The 18676-nt window shown below is 47.3% G+C and overlaps 1 protein-coding gene across 3 annotated transcripts in view; it reads left to right on the top strand.

Moving 5' to 3' along the window:
- LOC136784585 (protein prickle-like) overlaps positions 1-18424 on the top strand; it is an 85097-nt gene extending 66673 nt beyond the window's left edge. For 2 of the 3 annotated variants that reach the window (XM_066745337.1, XM_066745336.1), the window contains exons 2-8: positions 14021-14336; positions 14423-14594; positions 14691-15055; positions 15198-15511; positions 15781-16116; positions 16782-17170; positions 17522-18424. In XM_066745337.1, the coding sequence (XP_066601434.1) occupies positions 14021-14336; positions 14423-14594; positions 14691-15055; positions 15198-15511; positions 15781-16116; positions 16782-17170; positions 17522-17778 (2149 nt within the window). In that variant the 3' untranslated portion in view covers positions 17779-18424. Of the gene's footprint in view, positions 1-10251; positions 12231-14020; positions 14337-14422; positions 14595-14690; positions 15056-15197; positions 15512-15780; positions 16117-16781; positions 17171-17521 lie in introns of those variants that run through there. The other variant, XM_066745334.1, reaches the window with a different exon arrangement.
- Positions 18425-18676: the final 252 nt, after the last annotated feature.

The following is an 18676-nucleotide window of genomic DNA, read 5'->3' as shown; positions in this document are numbered from 1 at the left end:
GCGTTTTAACGGGAATGCCGGGTTAGTCAAGGTTGTTTTATCGCGGTCCAATTGGAACGAAGGAATTCGTTCGTCATTGTCCCCAACGTGGCTTTTACGATCGCCAGGTCGTCGAAATTAATTGGGAGAGAGGCGTCTCGGAGGCGTCGCGACGCTCAGAAGAACCAGCTGTGGAATAATAAAATAGCAGCGAATCGGGCGAAGCGTCGAAAGCTGAAGAGAGAGAGAGAGAGAGAGAGAGGGAGAGAGTCGTCAATCTTCGCTTCACTGGTGGCAAAAGAGAAGGGCAATCGATGCAATCGTTTATACGATTATTGTAGCCGCGGTCTGTGTATTGTGTGCGAGAGAAGCCCGCTGGGGAGCTGAAGAGAGTCGGGGACACGTGCGGCCTCGACGAAACTTCCATTATTCCCATTTCGAGAGTTTTCGACGGAAATTGGAGAAATCCGAAAGTAGCCGATGAAACGTTAACAACTCTGGCCCATTCGGCAAATCAGAATCCGATTATTGACGGAGTTTCCATTCGGGACGATAAATTACCGAATTTCCTCAACGAGAATAATAATCGTTTCGTGTTATGGCCAGTCGCAGCCTGTGCTCCTACCGATCGGGTTAATTAAGAAATTGAAATTTCTGCAGTGGGATTATAACCTTCGTACTCTTTATTCTTGTCGCAAACGTTCCAGCTTTCAATTGTATAAACGAGCATGAGTTTCCTTAATTTGCCGAAGAAAGCAAACGTTGATTGTTTTCGGTAATATTGGCGTACGACTCGAACTGAACAATTTCGTGAGATTATCATCGGTCGGTAAGTCTTGTTTCGTGAGTATATGTGTGTGCGATTCTATGATATACGTATATATATAAGCTTTGACCCGAAGCCGTCGCACGCATTTATAAGAAAGTTGGCAAAAAAAAAACTTTTGACGACGGAATGAAAATTTAGAAGAAAAATCGAGGCTATCCTTAAGAGGATCTGTAATCCCGAGGGCAAGTTTTTTTTATCTTTTCGTTGGAAAGTACGATGGAATGGTTTATAGTTTTTGCAGGAGCTATTTTGGAAAGATTTAGGTTGGAAGGTAGCATAGACGAGGAGGCGAAATGGTTCGGGTTTTTGCTCGACGGTTCTTATCTGCGGCTCGTTCCGACAGTGATAATACCGGAGTTTAAATTTCAGCTGCCGCGGGCAGGCCGCGGGCTGATTTAAGGGGGCACGATGCGGGGGCGGTAGCCCATGAAGGGGTGGGCAACCCCTAGCAGGGACGTATGCCACTGCTAGATAGTCACTCGCGATAAGCTAAATGCTCGAGTCCCCTATATTACGCCAGCTCCACGCGCGTTTACCAGCAGCCCCGGGGCCTCCTATGAAACCAGCCAGCATCATCCCCCTCCTCCCCTCTCACTCCCCTCTCCACTTTCCAGGAGAAACATCTTTCGGATATACCGCGGAAATTTCGCTTTACGAGCTACTCCTTGCCGAATTACATATCGATCCCTCTTCTTCTCACGATTTTCTCCTATAATAACGGTACTGTATAATGTCATCTTATAAACATAATCTGCATTAATCCTGATGCGGAGAAATAACCCGGCTGCTGCGCAGTCCCGCGAGTCAGCGAGTTTCTGCGTAACACAGCACTGGATTTATTTACGAGAATATCCTGCAACAACCAGTGCACAGCCTCCGCTTCGAAAATATTTACTTAAGATAACTCGCTGCTCGTAGATTATCGATAGGTGCTGCCGCCACACCTTGGTAGGTGCGAGCTCTGCTTTACCTACCGATCTTCTTACCGATGCTTGTGCATGCACGCACAAGTGTATTATAGTTATTTTTCTGTTTGATAGAATTTCTACAAAGAGAGAGAGAAAGAGAGAGAGTGAGAGGGAGAGAGGGGGAGAGGACAGACTGGTTGTAAACACTCGACTAAACTGGAAAACAGAATTAGTTTGGTCCAGGTATTCTACTCCTTAGCGTGTTATTTACATGAACAAGGGCTAGGACTGGGGAGTTCCCCCCTGTATGCAAACGAGGTGCTTGTCTGGAAATTGGCTCGCAAGTCGGTCTCCATCGTTAATTAATACATTTCGCGCGAGATAGACCTCGCTTCCGGAAGAGCGAACGACCGTCCTGGGAGTCGTATCAATCGTATAAACAAACTGCACAGCAGGCTCGTTATTTCCTCTAGATACTCTCTCTCTCTCTCTCTCCTCTGTCTCTCTGCACCTCATCCGTTTACCGAATATATCGAAATCGCGTTAAGCCATGATGGAGATAGGGCAATATATACGTGGCACGAGAGATCATTGGAAATTGAAAATTGGCCAAAGTCCTTAGGGAGATCGTTGTCACGCGAGAACCATAACAGTGACGAAGGAGCAAATTGGCAATTGGCCGATATGTCTGTGCGCGCACTGAAATGCTAATTTCACCAGAGGCGAGAGCTGCGCTTACTTGGGTGGAGAGGGGGGGGGGGGAGGGGAAGAGCTATCACAGTGCCGGACGTTAGTCACAAGTACAATTATACTATAGCCGCGACCTGTATGAATATATATATCTCTATGTATGTATGCATAACGCGCGAGGAGAGGAGACTGTGGTAGCTGGTGCAGGTTTGGGACGCTAATATTTCCATAGAGCGAAACGAGTTTTCTGGACTCATGGACCGATAATGCGATGTTACAGTGTGGTACACGCGTGAGCTCGCTTAGAAATTCCATTAGCAAGAGCGGGATGGGACTGGACTGGCCTAGTCTGGCCGATTCATTAAGCTCCATGATATTTTCAGCGTTTTTACCTGGGAGATTGCGGGACGCGCGTCAGTCGCGGACCGGAACCCGATCCTTTTGCCAACATTTAAATTTCAGTGTTAATTTGCATGGCTTAACGAGTCCCCAAGTAATCTCGTTGCTCGAAAATTTGATAAGAGGGTAAATGTCCGTGTGTACACACGTATATGCGTGTTATGTTGGCATGGCCGGGCGGGTAGGCGAAGCACTCTTTTTCTTTGCCTCCTTTTTGTAGAAATCTCTCGATCGTGTACTCGAGGAAAGCTTCCCCGCACTATAGCTATAAATACGACGGAGCTGCTGGGTGCTTGGCGGGGAAGGGTTTCCATGCTCTTAAATCAAGGTCACCGACGTCTGCCAGCTACAGCGCGCGCGTCTCCTCTCGCTTGGTTCTTTCTCGCTTTTTGCACGGGGCCCTCCGTTTCCCGTGATTTACAACTTTTGACGGGATTAATAATTTTCAGGAGAAGCTGCACCAGATGTGGAGACATTTTCGCGCAGACCCTTCCCGCCATCTCTCCAATCGCATCGTTCCTCGTTCTTGCCTCGGCCCCATGTGACAAGAGAGTAAATCTGTCACGGGGAGCCTGCCTGCCTCGCGGAGTAATTTAACTGGAAGAAAGAGAGAGAGAGAGAGAGAGAGAGAGAGAGAGAGAGAGAGAAGAACGACGCAAGTTCGGTAAACGGCCGCAGATGGCGCCACGTACCCAACCTAACCCATAAATCTGCACTACGCGTCGTCGCTGTAGCTGGGGAAATTTACAGCAGCATTTTCCAATTTGCAATTTTCCGGACGATCTCTGAATGATTCATGAATTTCATCGAGCTCCCGAGCGAAACTTTTAATTATTTGCCTCGTGTTATAGGAAGAGCTCTGGTTAGTTAATATAGTTACTCCGAGCGATAACAGATGGCGCTGCGTCATCTAACAGGCGAGCACCGCTAGCAAAGATACGACACGATAAAAGAATAAATTATACAAGGGAAGCTCTGGAAAAGATGGTGAAGAGCAATCAGTACTTGTTTTTCAGCACGCTTTAACAAGGGAGCTATGCAAAAAGAAGGAACTGAGAGGAAAATCAATGAGGGATGTATCCCGATGTCCTTTATTTGCGAGGAAGGAGGAGGGAGAGGGAAAGGGGTTTGGACGCGTAGCGAGGGCATGGAAAGATCTTTCGAGATTTTTGTGGTTCCGCTCGGATTGTCTCGCGGCCGGTCTTCCCGCGTGCTAGTGCTGCCAATCGGCTTTCCGCACCTCGGCGCGTTTATTGGACTTCTCGGAAGGGATGCGGTGCGGGCGACCTTGAACCCCTCGCCAATAATAAAACGAGTGGAGAATTTGACGTTTCGAGCGTAGATTCCGCTGCGTGCGTTCACCCGTCTATGCGACTATGCCACTATGAGTCCTCGCTCCTCGCGGAGCGTACGTGCGAGAGACGAGTCGGAGAAGCGAGACGCCGTAATATATAGAGATAGAGAATCCGAGACGCGTTTCGCGATGGAAATCTGCAATGATATTTGTTGACTCGGCGTAGCGCGATTCCTCCATGTAATTTCTATGGGCACGCAAGCGCGAGGGAAGATTAAGGAATGCCAAAAATACATAATCCGGCTCGGTGGAGGTTATGTGAGATTGGCGCTGGAGGCGGGAGGGGGCATCAGGCCCGCGGGCGGCCTAGCAGAGTGGTGGGGCAAGGTTTCTCGAAGCGGGCCGCCGTAATATAGGCTGGTAGGCGGGACGGACGCGAAAAGTAGGGCCTTGCGGCTCCGTTTTTCTCTAAATTACAGCTGGGGCCCGGCCAGGCCCGGTCTGCCTCGCCTGCCTCGCCGCTGTAGCGCCTGCAGCTTGCGCTTATACGCGTCTCTAACTTCCTCTCTCTCTCCCTCTTGATTGCTCCTGTCGTAGACCCATTGAACAAACCAAACGCAGCCCGGTTTATCTTACCTCCGCGAGTACACGTACCTCGGCATTACACATGGTATCCCCGGTGGAAACCCACGCAACATTCTCTAACCTCCTTTCTCCGTCACTTTGCGTCAACGAGATAATTTCCAGCGAAACAATCTTCTCGGAAGTAGATTTTCCCCGTAACTCCTGACGAGTACCCAAGAGTGTCGTAGTTGTGGTGCCTTCTTCTTCTTCTTCTTGCAGCATCGCAATTAGTCTCGAATGATATTTGACTCGGCGGATAAACGCGTCGCGCGTCATCGTTCTTGTCACGGCAGAGCCTAGTCTGAAATTACAGCTCGCCAGTCGCCACCACCACTTCCCTGTCTTCCACTCCGTTCGAGGAGAAAAATCTGGCGAGTCGCTTCGGTTTGGTTGGCCTCGCCTCGCTTCGTTAGACGCGAGTATAGTGTCATTATCGATGAGAGCGCTATCCTCTCTATAAGTGGGCTGTCCCTTCCGGTGGTGAATCTCGGCGCATAACCCCAGCTCCAAATCGCCATTAACCGTGTGCCCGCACACCAATACGCGCGCGCAAAGGCACACGGACAGCAGCGTATAGCCGCCGGATTGACCGATCCAACAACCTTCGGTGAATCGCGCCAGTCTACCCTATCCTTCGCGGAATAAGGAACATTTCGCAGAATGTACTTTTGCAGCCACTGCAAATAATTCCGCGCACGCGAAATCTTCGTGAAGAATTTATTAGAGGCTAGAGACTGTGTTTTTCCTCTCGTTTCTTCTTCTTCTTCTTCTCCTTCTTGGTATATATATATAAACGAGAGGACGTACCTCCATTATCAATAAACTGACGAGTCTTAATTCTTCTTCCTTCGAGAGGATAAGAAAATTGAGGGATTTCAGAGAGGGATGACGACAATAGAGTGGCTAACGAGTGAACCACAATTCCGATTGATTCCAAAGAGTGTTCGAAGGACCGAAAGCTATTCTGGCCAAAAATGCTAACGTGTCGATTCTTCTGATAAAATGATAAGATATATATAATTCGCATTTTGTCAATAGATTCCTAATATATTCTTTATTGCATAAGCTTGTAGCCTATGTGAAATGCTTTTTTCGGATAAATAAACGTTTCGGTAAAATTAAACCTGTGTCCTCTTGAATATAGGAACCATTGAGATTTTTCAGGATCAACGCGATATCTGGTCGGTAAGTAGAATCGGCAAGAGAACTCGACGACCGCGAGATGGCCCGATGTTTATTGAACGAGATAGGTAAACCGGATCGAGTGAGAGTCGACTCGGTGGGACTCGGGCCCCGGGCCCCGCGGGGCCTGCTGGGGCCCGTGCAATTGGAATGAAAATAGACAAGTTTCCACCGAAGATTTCTACGTTTTATGAGATTCGCATGGCACACCATTCCGATTGCAATACTCGGCTCGAGATAAGAGGATGAACGTTGTTGCGAGTAAACAAGATCCGCCATCTCTGATCTCTTCTGGGTCACATCGGGCCGTACCTCGGCGTAAGCAAACGAACCGTGCTCGATGGACCCTGTCTCCTTCTCGTTCTTGCTCAAGAAAACCCTGTAATTGCTTCCTTTTACACAGGGCAATCCTCGTGATACATTTTTATTTCGCCAGATTTCCCACAATGCAAACTGGAGCTTTCCAGGATCATTTGTAGGTCTCCTCTTCAGGGAGTTGCGCGTCTGGTCCCATATCCATCAATAGCGCTCTCTCTCCAACTTTTTGCCTCACCCTCCAGCGGCAGACTCTCTAATCATGTTTTTATCTCGCAGCGGCGTGGCGGTGGAGCATAAGAGTTTTTTCTCCTCCCTCTCTCTCTCTCTCTCTCTCTCCCTTGAAAGTTGAAGTTTTTCTTTCCATTCGAACAGTTAATCCGGCTCAGCAACTTCCAGCACCAATCATATTATAATCGAGCAATTCAGGAAGTTGGTGTAGCAACTTTGATTCCATTATAAAAGTGCAGTGGAGAAATTTAAGAGTTCTTTTTTATTGTTTGCAACTTGAATAAAGAGTGTACGCGAGACTTTATTGCCGAAATTCGTAAATCCAAAGAAGAATCATGCTGGTCCCACACCGGTAAAGATCTTAATTTTTCCTCGATGGTTGGACGCCTTTCGCGATGGAGCTCCGCACTTGCATCTCGCTCTGCAGCATTGGCTTAATTACATTTCTCTTTAGCAGAGAGAGAGAGAGAGAGAGAGAGAGAGAGAGGGCAGAGGCAAAGGAAACCTGTTCTGGTTAAATCGCTCGGAGTGATCCGACGATTACTCCACCGGCTAGCCTCTCTTATCTAGCTTGCATATGGTCCCCTCTATACATGTACACATTGCATATATGCAGCTAGACTTTTCCAGCGCACAAGCCAACAACTCGATACAATCGATCCAATCAATTTATTTGGACAACTCATAGGATTCCTAAGAATCTTCTTCGGCATAAGATGACGATAAGGGAAGTATAAAAGAAGAAGAAAAGCCCCTACGTATCGTAGTTGAATTTCGCGGAGGTTTTGCGAGTTGTTCGGGATGGAGGAGCGGTGGAAATGTGCCGATGGCTCTTTTTAATTGACACGGGAGAGTGGCTGCTCGCGCGCAAGAAAGGAGGCGATTGTGCATGCGTGTATACATACATGCACACACATATATATATATATATATATAGTCTACGCTCGGTCGCGAATAGGATTGCTCGGAGGCAGTCGGCGTTGGCAGGAGCCGAGAAGAAATTGGCAAGCGCTTATGAAGAAGGACGAGTATAGCCAGGAGGGAATTATGCAGATTGCGAGGTTCTCCAGCCTCCTGGCGAACCTACGCGATTCCATTGGCGACGTGCGTCTCGCTGGATCGCAGTCTTTTGCCTCTGCATCTGCGCGTCCCTGCGTGTGCATCCTGTATATACGGGACTCCACCGGGGAGCGATGTATATATAAACTTATGCCGAGCGAGCTCGCTGCGTGTGCAGCCACGAAGGATGAGGAACGAAAGAGGCTCGTGCCGTCACGTACCACCGCGTCGAGCCAAAGGGAACAAAGAGGCTCTTCGGCGCAAGAAGATGAACCACCGATGCTCCTTCCTTCGTCTTTCGGAATCATCGCCCCGGTAGCTTGCGCGAGTTGATGAATCTTTTCGATTAACTTCTCTACATCCCCCCTCTATATATACAGGAGAGACTATGAGATTGGAAGGACGAGAGCCTCTGTTTTGGGTAGCTTCGAAATTTTACCAATTTCCATGAACGAGTTACGGGAGGGGAGGGGTGAAGGAGGAGCAATTTAATCGCCGGAGGAGAGCGAATTGCGATAAAGCTATACAGAGGGAAGGAGGAAAAAAAAGGCAGCTGCACGACAGCCACCTGCAGTGTTTTTCCGCACAGGAGGTCTCCGTCGTCCCTGGCCTTTTCCCACGGGCGGCTCATTACGACTTCCCGCGCGGCGCGGAACGCGAGCAGCCAAGGAGGAACGGACGCCAGAGGTTCCCGGAGCTTCGAGGAGTTGCACCACGTACTCCACCCATTGCGATTCAACGCTGAGGAAGCCTGTGTGCTGCGTGTCCGTATCCTCCTCATTCCACCAGTGCTGCGTCACTTTCCTTATAAGAGTATATTAATATTTTTTGCAGCGCTGGAGGGGATGCGTATATCCATCAGGGCAATTTGGAATTATTCAGATCCAGCCACGTCCATCGGAGGCCGCTTGGCGCGCTTGTTCGAGATTATGGTAGAGCCTCGTGTAATTTTATACGTCTCGCTTTCGAGATAACAACAGTTTATATATATATATATATATATATATATATATATCGTTTTCTGTTGATTGAGATTCTGCGTGGAATAATTTCAATGATGCACGAGACGTTGTTTCACATTATTTTGAGAATTTTACTTTTATTCTTCAGGATGTTAATTCGGTGGATTAGGAAGAGGCTTTTGTACCGATGCACCTGCAGGAGAAAAGTTGAGTGTCGTCCGAAAATTGAGGAGCTCGTGCATGCGTACCAGCTGTTCCACCATTGTGGACAGGTGGTTGCTTGCCGAGGCTTCCTGTCCTTTTCTTAGCTTAGTGTTACGTCTTGCTAACTTCTTCCTGCTACGAGATGCCATACCGTGGTACCGGTGGCTCGCTATATATATATACGTAAACCGCCATCGAGGAAAATGGCGCGATAAACAGTTGGAGAGAGTTTCTGATGCATGGCTAATATACCATAGAAATATATATATATATATATAGTATACATGAGGTGTATAGTTTGCGCGAGGATATCGGTGGATTCGAATTGAATTAGGTCAGAGTGCGGAGAATTGGCTAAATGACGCAATAACGCGTGATTACGTTCAAACGAGTCGCTTTTGTTTTGTAGGGGAGGGGGGGGAGGTGCAAAAAAAAACGAAGGCGCGTTCAGTTTCACGCGTTCGATGCAAAGCAGAGCGAAGGAGAGGCACAGGGAGATGCTTAACTCGGTTGCTGAAGAGGGCGGGCCGGGGACTGATTCTTCCTCCTCTTAGCTCCTCTTCTTCGGGGAATCGCCCTCCGGCCAAACGGTCTTCCTCCTACCCTCACCTCCCCCGACGCATTCCCCGAGCCCGAGTCTTCATTAAAACCGAATTAGATCGATGAATATATTTCACTGAAAGCTGTTTTGTTTCTTACGCTGGAATTCCTGCGGGGCGCCGTGGTCTCATATAATACTCGCTGAATTATGCGAGCATCAGCGTCACTTTGGGAAAAATGCTACGACGCACCGGAAATGGCTCGTTACTTCGCGCAACTTGCACCATTCCTTCTGTAATCAAAGAGGGGGGAGGGAGGCGATCTAGTTTCAATCCTGCTGCAAGTTAGTTTCTATCATTTCATCGATATCTTCGAAACGTCGAGTCTCCTCAACACGATATCTCCCTCCCCTCCTTTACTGCATATTTTTATAGCGATAAATATTTATAACGAGTCGATAAAATCAATTGGTCCCGCTACACGTAGAGCGTAGCGAGAGTCACACGAAGAAACAATTAGAAGGAAGCTAATGCTGGGTTATCTTGGCGAAGAAGCTAACGGACGTATATTCCGTGTTTACGCGGGCTTCGCTTGCGTGCGTGTTTGCGTGTCGTTTGCGGAATCCGCCCCGAGGGGGGGAGGGCGATTGGGATGCTAATTCCCCCGAACCTTGCAGACCCTGAAATCCTACCGAAAAATAATCTCTAAAAAATTCCTCCTTTCCTCAAGGAAAAGAGAAGTTATCCTATAGAAGTTTACTGGACCGGAAGTGTTCTCCGGTACCAAAGTCCAGGGAAGAAGCTACGGTTGGGGTGCAGCAGGTAGCGATTTATTATTTCCATCGGTCAACGAGACAGGATAATGCGCTATAATGTATGGAAATGAAACATTGAAAGCGTAATGAAATGGGTGTATAAATGTTTTGAGAGACTCGTTGGACGGTTTGACGTGAAACGCCCTGTAGTTGTGGTGTGGAAGAAGGGAGGGGGGCAAGAAGGCAAGCGAGCAAAGGCGTCGGGTGTTCGCTCTCGACACGCCGCACGTATTAGAATCCAATATAAATATATCGCGCAACCAAGAAGAAACTGCCAAGGTACGCGGTTGCGGCGAGGTGCCCCGGAGTCCCTGTGTGTGCGAGCACTCACGCATTCACGCAAGTTCCCCCACCACCGGGCCCAATTTCCCCCTTTCTTCGCGGCGTGGAGCGCTGCTCGGGCCCAGAACAGACGTTGTACGGTACGCTCAGTGTCCGCTCAACCTCGCCAGGTCCCGCGCCGTTAAACCTTTCAAGCTCTTTCTCTCGTCGAAGACTATTATATACATATATATATATATATATAGATAACCGAGAGAAAAACACATCCTTTCTCTCGCCTGTCAGCGTCGTCGAAATATTCACGTGCGTCGAACTTGAAGAGTCCCAGTGTTTCACAGTCTTCAAGAACTAAAGGAATCAAGTTTAAAGTTTGTAAAAGTGGGAGAATTCTTGCGCGAGTGTGGTACCAGGATTCGGTGTCTTCTTCCTCAGCTTCTGGTTTTTCAACGAGCGATTTTTAAAGAGACCAAGAGATAATCTTCATTGGATGTTGTCCGGAGGCGAGCGCGAAGGTCGTCGGCAAGGACTCCTGGTGCAGGAGCAGCGCGAAACTGGACTATATCGCGAGGAGCGAATCTCGAGTTCCGGGGGCGGAGGGTGGAAGAAGCGAGAAGTGCGTGGCGCATTACCGCGAGGAGATGTTATCCCTGCGATGCAGTGATGCAGTGGCCCAGTAGCCGCGTCTATTAAAGTGTTAATCTGCGAGGGACTACCGGTTATACGAAACGACCCTCCCCTCTGCCACCTACCTCCCTCGTCCATTCGCCAGGACCGCTTTCACAGCGTCCTCGACGAGTCTCCCTCTCCCTGCCTATACCTGCAGTATATAACAACCGGCTCCGAATTAGTCTCTTTACCCTGGATGCGCAAGAAGCAACGATGATTTCACGAAGCGAGAAATTCCCATTGGCTTCGGACTAATTGCATCTGTGTGTGTGCGTCATGGCAGTTACCGATTCACCCGTGATGGATGCACGGAAGGAAACGGCCGATCCTAACGGTGAACAATGTCCACGCGTACGATCATCGCTAATACAATAAGGATGAAAGTTGTGGACGGCCGTCTCGTAGGATGAAAAGTACAACGAAGGAGGAGTTACGGACAGAGTTTGCGAGATGGATGCCACGGTGCGAATAGAGATACCACCGAGTCTGAAAGTTGCTTGAGAGCCCGTTAAGAGTCTCTTGAGAGTCGCTGAAGAAGGATGTCGAGTTTGGCGAGAAGAAGAAGGACCTCGTTGCTGGGGTCGAAGAGATGGTGGTCCGGAGGATGCTGGGCCACGAGGAGTCATCAGGAAGCGTACCTGAGGAGGCTCTACGCGAGGAAGAACGAGAATATCAGGAATGATGATCAAGGTTCGGACAGGCTCCAGGTTGAGGACTCTGTCGAAGGCCAGGTACAGACGCAGGCGTCTTGGGTACCAGCCAGTCTTTACGATCTTCCCGATACCGACGGAGAACACTATCTTGACGAGTTCCTGAGGAACCGTCGAGAAGTCGACGAGGTCGAGGAGGACGTTTTAGCGTCGGTGGTTGGCTGTCCGGAGTTTGCCCCGGTAAGGAGGACCAGTCCCACGGAGAAATGCGTCGAATTCCTCAATGGTGCCTGCTGTGACCTTGGGATACCAATAGTCGACGAGGGAGCGAGAGATCGCAACGGAGTTGGACGCTACAATGGCTGTCCTCGGGAGAGGAGTAGCGGGAGGAAGCCATTTAGCTTCGACTGCAGGATTGAAAGGAACTGCGAGGCGAGCGTGGAGAACAATATACCACTACCTTGCGGAGGAATAGCTGAAAATAGTGATGCGATCGAGTGTCAGCGGAGGAATGCCTTGAATTCTGAAAGATTTCGTGGAACGGATGAGGATTCTCCCGTTCTTCTTCCTGGTTGCAATGTACCCGACGCAGGTGTGCAGGAGTAAGTTTCTCTTCGCCGCGAGTCCCTCTTCTTGCACGGTCATCGCCTACTTTTCTCAATGTAGATACTCGTCGAGGTTGATCGAGCGTGGTTTGACTTTATCGAAGTCGAAGCTACCGTTCTTTTCTATTATATATATATATATATATATATATATGTATGTAGGTACAGTACGCGTTATACTTCTTACTAGCCGGTTCGATCACTCCGGATGCTCTACTAGATATCTGGCCTCGTCTCTGTCAGTTTCATTGGAGAATCCACCTCGATACCCACTTCGTCATACGCAGATCCCATTCACCCGACAGCGATAATCTCCGATCTACCGTGAACCAATTAACAGGCCAACGCGCAATACCTTGAACACTTGGATTCACCTGGTTGCAGCTCCCCTCTCACCCTCTTAATATACACGTAACGAGCGAAGTGAGATCTTCCTTAAACCGACAATATTTATCCATTTGCATCATGAATTTTTCTTGGATTTCTTTGGATTCACCATGGATGCTTCTTGTACATACGAAGAAGAGTGTCCAATTTTAATGTCTCATCTCAAATAATCTTTGTTTTTAATTTTAAAGAGAGAGAAGCCTTTCAAGACAAAAGTGATTTCGCTTCGAGGGGGACATAAAATGGTATCATTGATTTGACCATGAAAGACACGTTGAAAAGGAGATACGAAAGTCACCTTGAATTTTTTAATTTGCACTTTTCGTGTTTCTTTTGCATATTCTTTGAGTTGACCTCGAGATATTCCCAAGACCCTCTTTTCATGTTTACGTTCATCCTGTCGTTTACGAGATATATTTCGTTTTGAAATTGCATATATAGGGTGTATCAGTGACCACGTATAATAAATTTAAGGGGTAGCAGAGGAAATAAACTCGAAGAAACTTTTGTCGGTGATGGATTGATTGATGGACTAGCAAAAATATTTGTATAAAAATTCTATAATTTACACTGTAATGAATACATGGCCAGTGACATACACGCGTGTACACTTCCATGTTTTAAACTTATAGCTGCTATTACATTTTCTGTGTATATATTGTGTTTCCTATAACTTCATCATACCTCAATCACAAAAATTTTCTTAAGTTTTTGGTAGCACGTTGATTCATATAGATTATTAACTAAAGTTGCTAAAAAATGTCTCCTTATGAAATATTAGAAACTTTCCTACATATCATTAATTTATTCTCCCCTTTTGGGGTCTGAGAAAAATTTTGTATAAACATTTTGTTCTATAAAAATAAGAAACTCTTTTGGAATGAGACGTTAAAAACGAGACAGCCTTTAATAACTCTCTTATAATGAAATAAATTATCTAATGTCATCGCTAATAAGATTGCGATCCATTTACCAGAAACTCATTACTTTCCTTCAAAGAATATATCCTACGCCTGCGTAGATACGCCTCGAAAACTCTTTTAAATATTAAAGCGAGGTGAATACTCCTCTCACCGACCTAGCGCAACCGATTTAAGCTATTATATATCACTTGAAACGAGTCAGTCAGTTTTGGCTATAGTTCCAAGAAGATAAATCGAAGGATCAGTTTTTCTATGGCGAGAAAAGATTGATGATGAAGTCAAGTGTATTCAGTATTAATTATTATACATTAAAAGAATAACTGAAAGCTGCTGTAAATGGCACAAACACTACGCAAATGATACTTGCGGAAAGAAATTAAGGAGCAGAAAAAGAAAAAGAGAAAGAATATTTCTTTAATAATTAACATGACTAAGATATAAATTGAATAATAGCTAAGGATGATCGTTAATTTGCAGAAAGGTGTGCAGGAGCTGCAGGTGTCCTCGGGAGGAGCACCAGAGGGTGGTCGCCGATTCCGGCGGAAGTCCTGGACTAGGATTAGGTCCGGGCCCGTCGATGGCGATGGCCATGGCGTTCCAAAGTGGGCCTGCCGGAAACGCCGGTGCTTCCGCTCACCAAGATGCCTTCAAGAGTCCCGTGCAGGCTGCTCCCGTGGGACTCGCCCTCCAGGAGGCTCTAATGCATCACCAACGTCACTCCCAGAGCGACGACGATAGTGGATGCGCCCTTGAGGAGTACACCTGGGTCCCACCTGGACTCAGGCCTGATCAGGTAATAAGAGGAGTTAACTGAAAAGTAATGTGTACAATTTTCCTTCAATATACTGACTTGAGGATTTTAATTGTTTTGGCACGCAGGTACACTTGTACTTCAGTGCTCTTCCTGAGGACAAAATCCCATACGCTGGTAGCGCTGGAGAACGCGAAAGAGTGAAGCAGCTTCTTCAGCAACTTCCTCCCCACGATAACGAGGCCAGGTACTGCAGTGGACTCTCCGAGGAGGAGAAGAGGGAGCTGAGAATATTCGCAGGTTGGTTTAGCTGTACAGATGTGTATACATGCAGCTAAGACAAAAGTTCCATCAGGTTTATGATTCTTCGATTATAAATTTAATAAAATGACGTAGGCCAGCGGAAGAGGGAGGCACTGGGCCGTGGTCACGCGAGCCAACTGGAACGAGCCCATGGAGCTGGATGCAGGGAGTGCGGACGAGGAATTTCAGCGGGTGAGATGGCGGTGGCTGCCAGCAGAGCTGGTCCCTCGGCTCTCTGGCACCCTGGATGCTTCGTCTGCTGCGTCTGCCGCCAACTTCTCGTCGATCTCATCTACTTCTGGAGGGACGGTAGGCTCTACTGTGGGAGGCATCACGCGGAAACCCTCAAACCGAGATGTTGCGCCTGCGACGAGATTATTTTGGCCGATGAGTGCACCGAGGCTGAAGGTCGAGCTTGGCACATGAGGCACTTTGCTTGCCTCGAGTGCGATCGACAGGTACTCTATATGTTTTATATATGTGTAAACAACTTTATCTTGCATTTTACGTTGGTTTATTAATGATGTACAGAAAAGCTAATCTCAATGGCCTATAATGCACAAGTTTAATTAGTATACTGATGGAATTTCCAAATTTCAGCTCGGAGGCCAACGGTACGTGATGCGAGAGGGTAGACCCTACTGTCTGCGCTGCTTCGACGCGTCCTTCGCGGAGTACTGCGACAGCTGCGGAGAACCAATAGGAGTCGATCAAGGACAGATGTCGCACGAGGGACAACACTGGCACGCGACGGAGGTTTGCTTTTGTTGCGCCACGTGTCGCACGTCCCTGCTCGGACGACCCTTCTTACCACGTCGTGGTGCCATTTACTGCAGCATAGCCTGCAGCAAGGGTGAACCACCCACGCCTAGCGACTCTTCGGCTGGTCCACCCCATCCACCCCCTTACCTCAGGTAAACCTCTCTTCACCAATATTCCAATGTCCTCGCGTTCTCCAGGCGAAAGACATAAAAATTTTGGTAAACGTGATAACCGAGGAGAACGTCGAACGGTACACGATGCTCATCAGCAATTCTAAATCTGATTTCTTTACTTTTTTACTATTCCATTCACGAGATCGGTATATACAGGCTTTTTTATTTTATGTGTGTCGAGGATCGTGTGGAAGCATCAGAATATCTCTCAGGTGTGTTTTACCGAGAAGGAAATTTTTGTGTCGCAGGACAGGCAGGAGGCAACCGGTAGCACCGAGCGAAGGTTCTTCCAGTCCTCCACCTCCACCACCACCCCCACCGCCAATGCCAGGATCGAGACACACCTTGGGATCCCCTAGGAATTCACCGAGACTTCCCAGAAAACATCAAATTTCAACGTCCTTGGCCAGCACACCGACTCACACGCACAGTACTCTTAGTCCGGAATTCACCACTGATACTTTTTCCGCGTGCAGTGGATCCAGATCCGGTGGCCTTGACAGGGTTCTCTTGGAGAGGAACCTCGAGAGGTTGCTGCAGGAGAGAAACTCCCACAGTGGGGAGAACAAGGATGAACTTGGGAGGTTCGTTAGACTCAAATGGTTCTCTTAGTCTTGCGTTGAACCACCGGAAATCTTAAAAACGTAGTTTTACTTTTTCATCCTCTTTCTGGAAATACAAACCTCAAGTGTTTCGCGGATCAGCGTCTCTTTGTCTTGCGAGAAATCTTTCTCATTATTTTGAGGCTTTAATTTCTCTTTAATGGAACCTCGCGATACCTCGTTCTGTATCTCGTGATCATCCTCGTTACAGTATACATATATCAACGCCTACGCACAGGTGCGAGCAAGGTAATACATCTTGTACCAATAGTACTGGTTTCTCATTAAAACTAATGGAGGCTTGTAGGAACATCCTGTACTAGATCCCCCGTCTCTAATTCTTTCCACCTCGAGCGGTTGAAACGTCTACCTGCCAGTAGCTTCGACCAAATATTTTTCTGCCATCCTATTTCAAGACCGGAATGATCATGTAATAAGATAGTTTGCGAGGTAAAAAAATTTTGGACTGAGCAAACATCGGATACGAGTACAAGAAAAAGATGAAGAAGATGAAGAAGCACCTCGAGCAATTAGTTTTAACGATTTCATAAAGGATCGATAAAGTAGATTGTTAAGTTAACGTAATTGTAGAATGAAACTTAAGCGAAGGAAAGAACATGGAGTGATCTGAAAATGAATGATTTTAGGCTGATGCAGGCGAGGGACAGAGAGCCACTGCGTTGCATTCCAAGCTGTGCACCAACGCACGCGTCGAGTATGCCAGAATTGCCGGCTCCACCGACCCCGGGGGCCGCAGTGCCACCCCCACCGGAGTCGCCGATGTCACCGATGACCTTGACCAACCTAACGACGGATCCTCCGACGCCAACGTCCAGGCGCGTCCGTTTCCAGGGTGATCCGGATTCTACCGACCATCAGTCGAGACTTCAGCAAGCGTCCAGCAACAATAACAACGAAAGGAACTCTTCTTCGTCTCCTTCGCCTCCACCGCAACTCCCCCTTACCAGAACCAGCGTGCCAAGGTCTAGGAGTCTGCAACCGGAAGAAGTACCTGGAACTTGCTCATCCTGGAGCGGTTAGTCTCGTGTTCTCTGCGTTGAGTTAAAGGACGCACAGTAACGCTTTTCTCTTTATATAATAAATACAGTATACATGGTGGAGGGCTTAAAGACCCCAGAGCATAGATACAAAACACATATCTCTTCAACTATGAGAGATGCTCAATTTCTGCACGAGACCTTTCTGGACGCAAATAACAATAGGCTTCAAAAAGGTCTTGTGCAAAATTTGAATATCTTTTCTATATTTCAAGAGATACTGTTCTTTTTGCATCTATATTCTTGGGAGAGTCTCAAGTTCTCCACCCTGAAGAATAGAATATATAGAAAATTATGACAAAGTTTAATAATGATCAAAATTAATTCAGGGGTATCAGCATCACCAAGAAGAAGAAGAAGGCACGACGACGGAATAGACGAGGACGCAGAGAGCTGTTGCTCGACTTGCAGCTCCTCCAGCAGCTCCGACGAGGCTGCGGCTTACGCACTTCCGCCCAGAAGAGCCTACGGGGGCGTCAGGATATCATACGTACCGAATGACGCCGTCGCATGCGCGAGGAAACGGTCGCAACCGTCGAGCAGCTACGGCCAATGCCAGCGGGACGAGAAGTGCATCGTCTCCTGATGACTTTGAAACCTTCTGGTTCCAAATCTGCTCCGTCCTCTCCTCCCATCATCCCCGATCAACTAAAGACTCTCTACTAAAATTGTTGTAAAATACACATGGGCGTATTCCAGCCTTGCCATCTCCACTCCCTCATCCTTCATCATTTCACTCCTTAGATCCTTCCGAGGCTTCGTCGCTGCATCCACCGACTCGATTAAGACCACAAATTTCCGAACCTCCGAGGATTCGCTCGGGGAACGAACGCGTCGCGGGTTTAACCGCTGACCAGTGCAATAAATCAGTCGCAGCATGTCTCGTTCCTCTTGTATAAATTTCTTCGGAGTGTGTTTGAGGAGAAACACCTGTTTGCCGAGTCGAAAGTCTGGTGTATATAGTATATATATATATATATATATATATATATAGAAAGAGTATATAGTATATTTATCCGAACATCCGACCTTGAAGCAATGAGCGAGGATAAGCGAGGAGTGAAAGAGGATTCGTGGGTGGAAAATACTTGAGTTCCTACACGCTGAGAAAGATCCGTCGCCTATCTTTCAGCCCCCGGTTAGTTTTGTACTCGAATTGATGTTACATGGCGTTTTTACATGTATAGTACAACGTTCTTGTCAACGACCTGCTTGTACATAGTGTATTCACACTTCTGGATACTTTTGCCACTATTTTTATTACCGTTAATGTATTTTTTAATAATAATAATATTAATAACAATAATAACGTTGTATATTTTATGCGAAGAGGTTCTCGTTCCCCTTCTCCTTTAATTTATTAATCAACACTCTGGATACAACATTGTTTCCGTCATTGCGTTTCGATCGAAGGACGCAATGCCAAAGGTGTAATTACCTTGATGTTCCTAGATTGATATCTTGATAGATGGAAGCAGTTGGAT

Source organism: Prorops nasuta, unplaced genomic scaffold (genome assembly GCF_024137725.1).
Source record: "Prorops nasuta isolate Cenicafe-Biocafe unplaced genomic scaffold, Cenicafe_Pnas_1.2 PNAS00061, whole genome shotgun sequence".
Classification (NCBI taxonomy): domain Eukaryota; kingdom Metazoa; phylum Arthropoda; class Insecta; order Hymenoptera; family Bethylidae; genus Prorops; species Prorops nasuta.
Note: the sequence above shows the minus strand (reverse complement) of the source record. Positions and strands in the feature narration are given on the sequence as shown.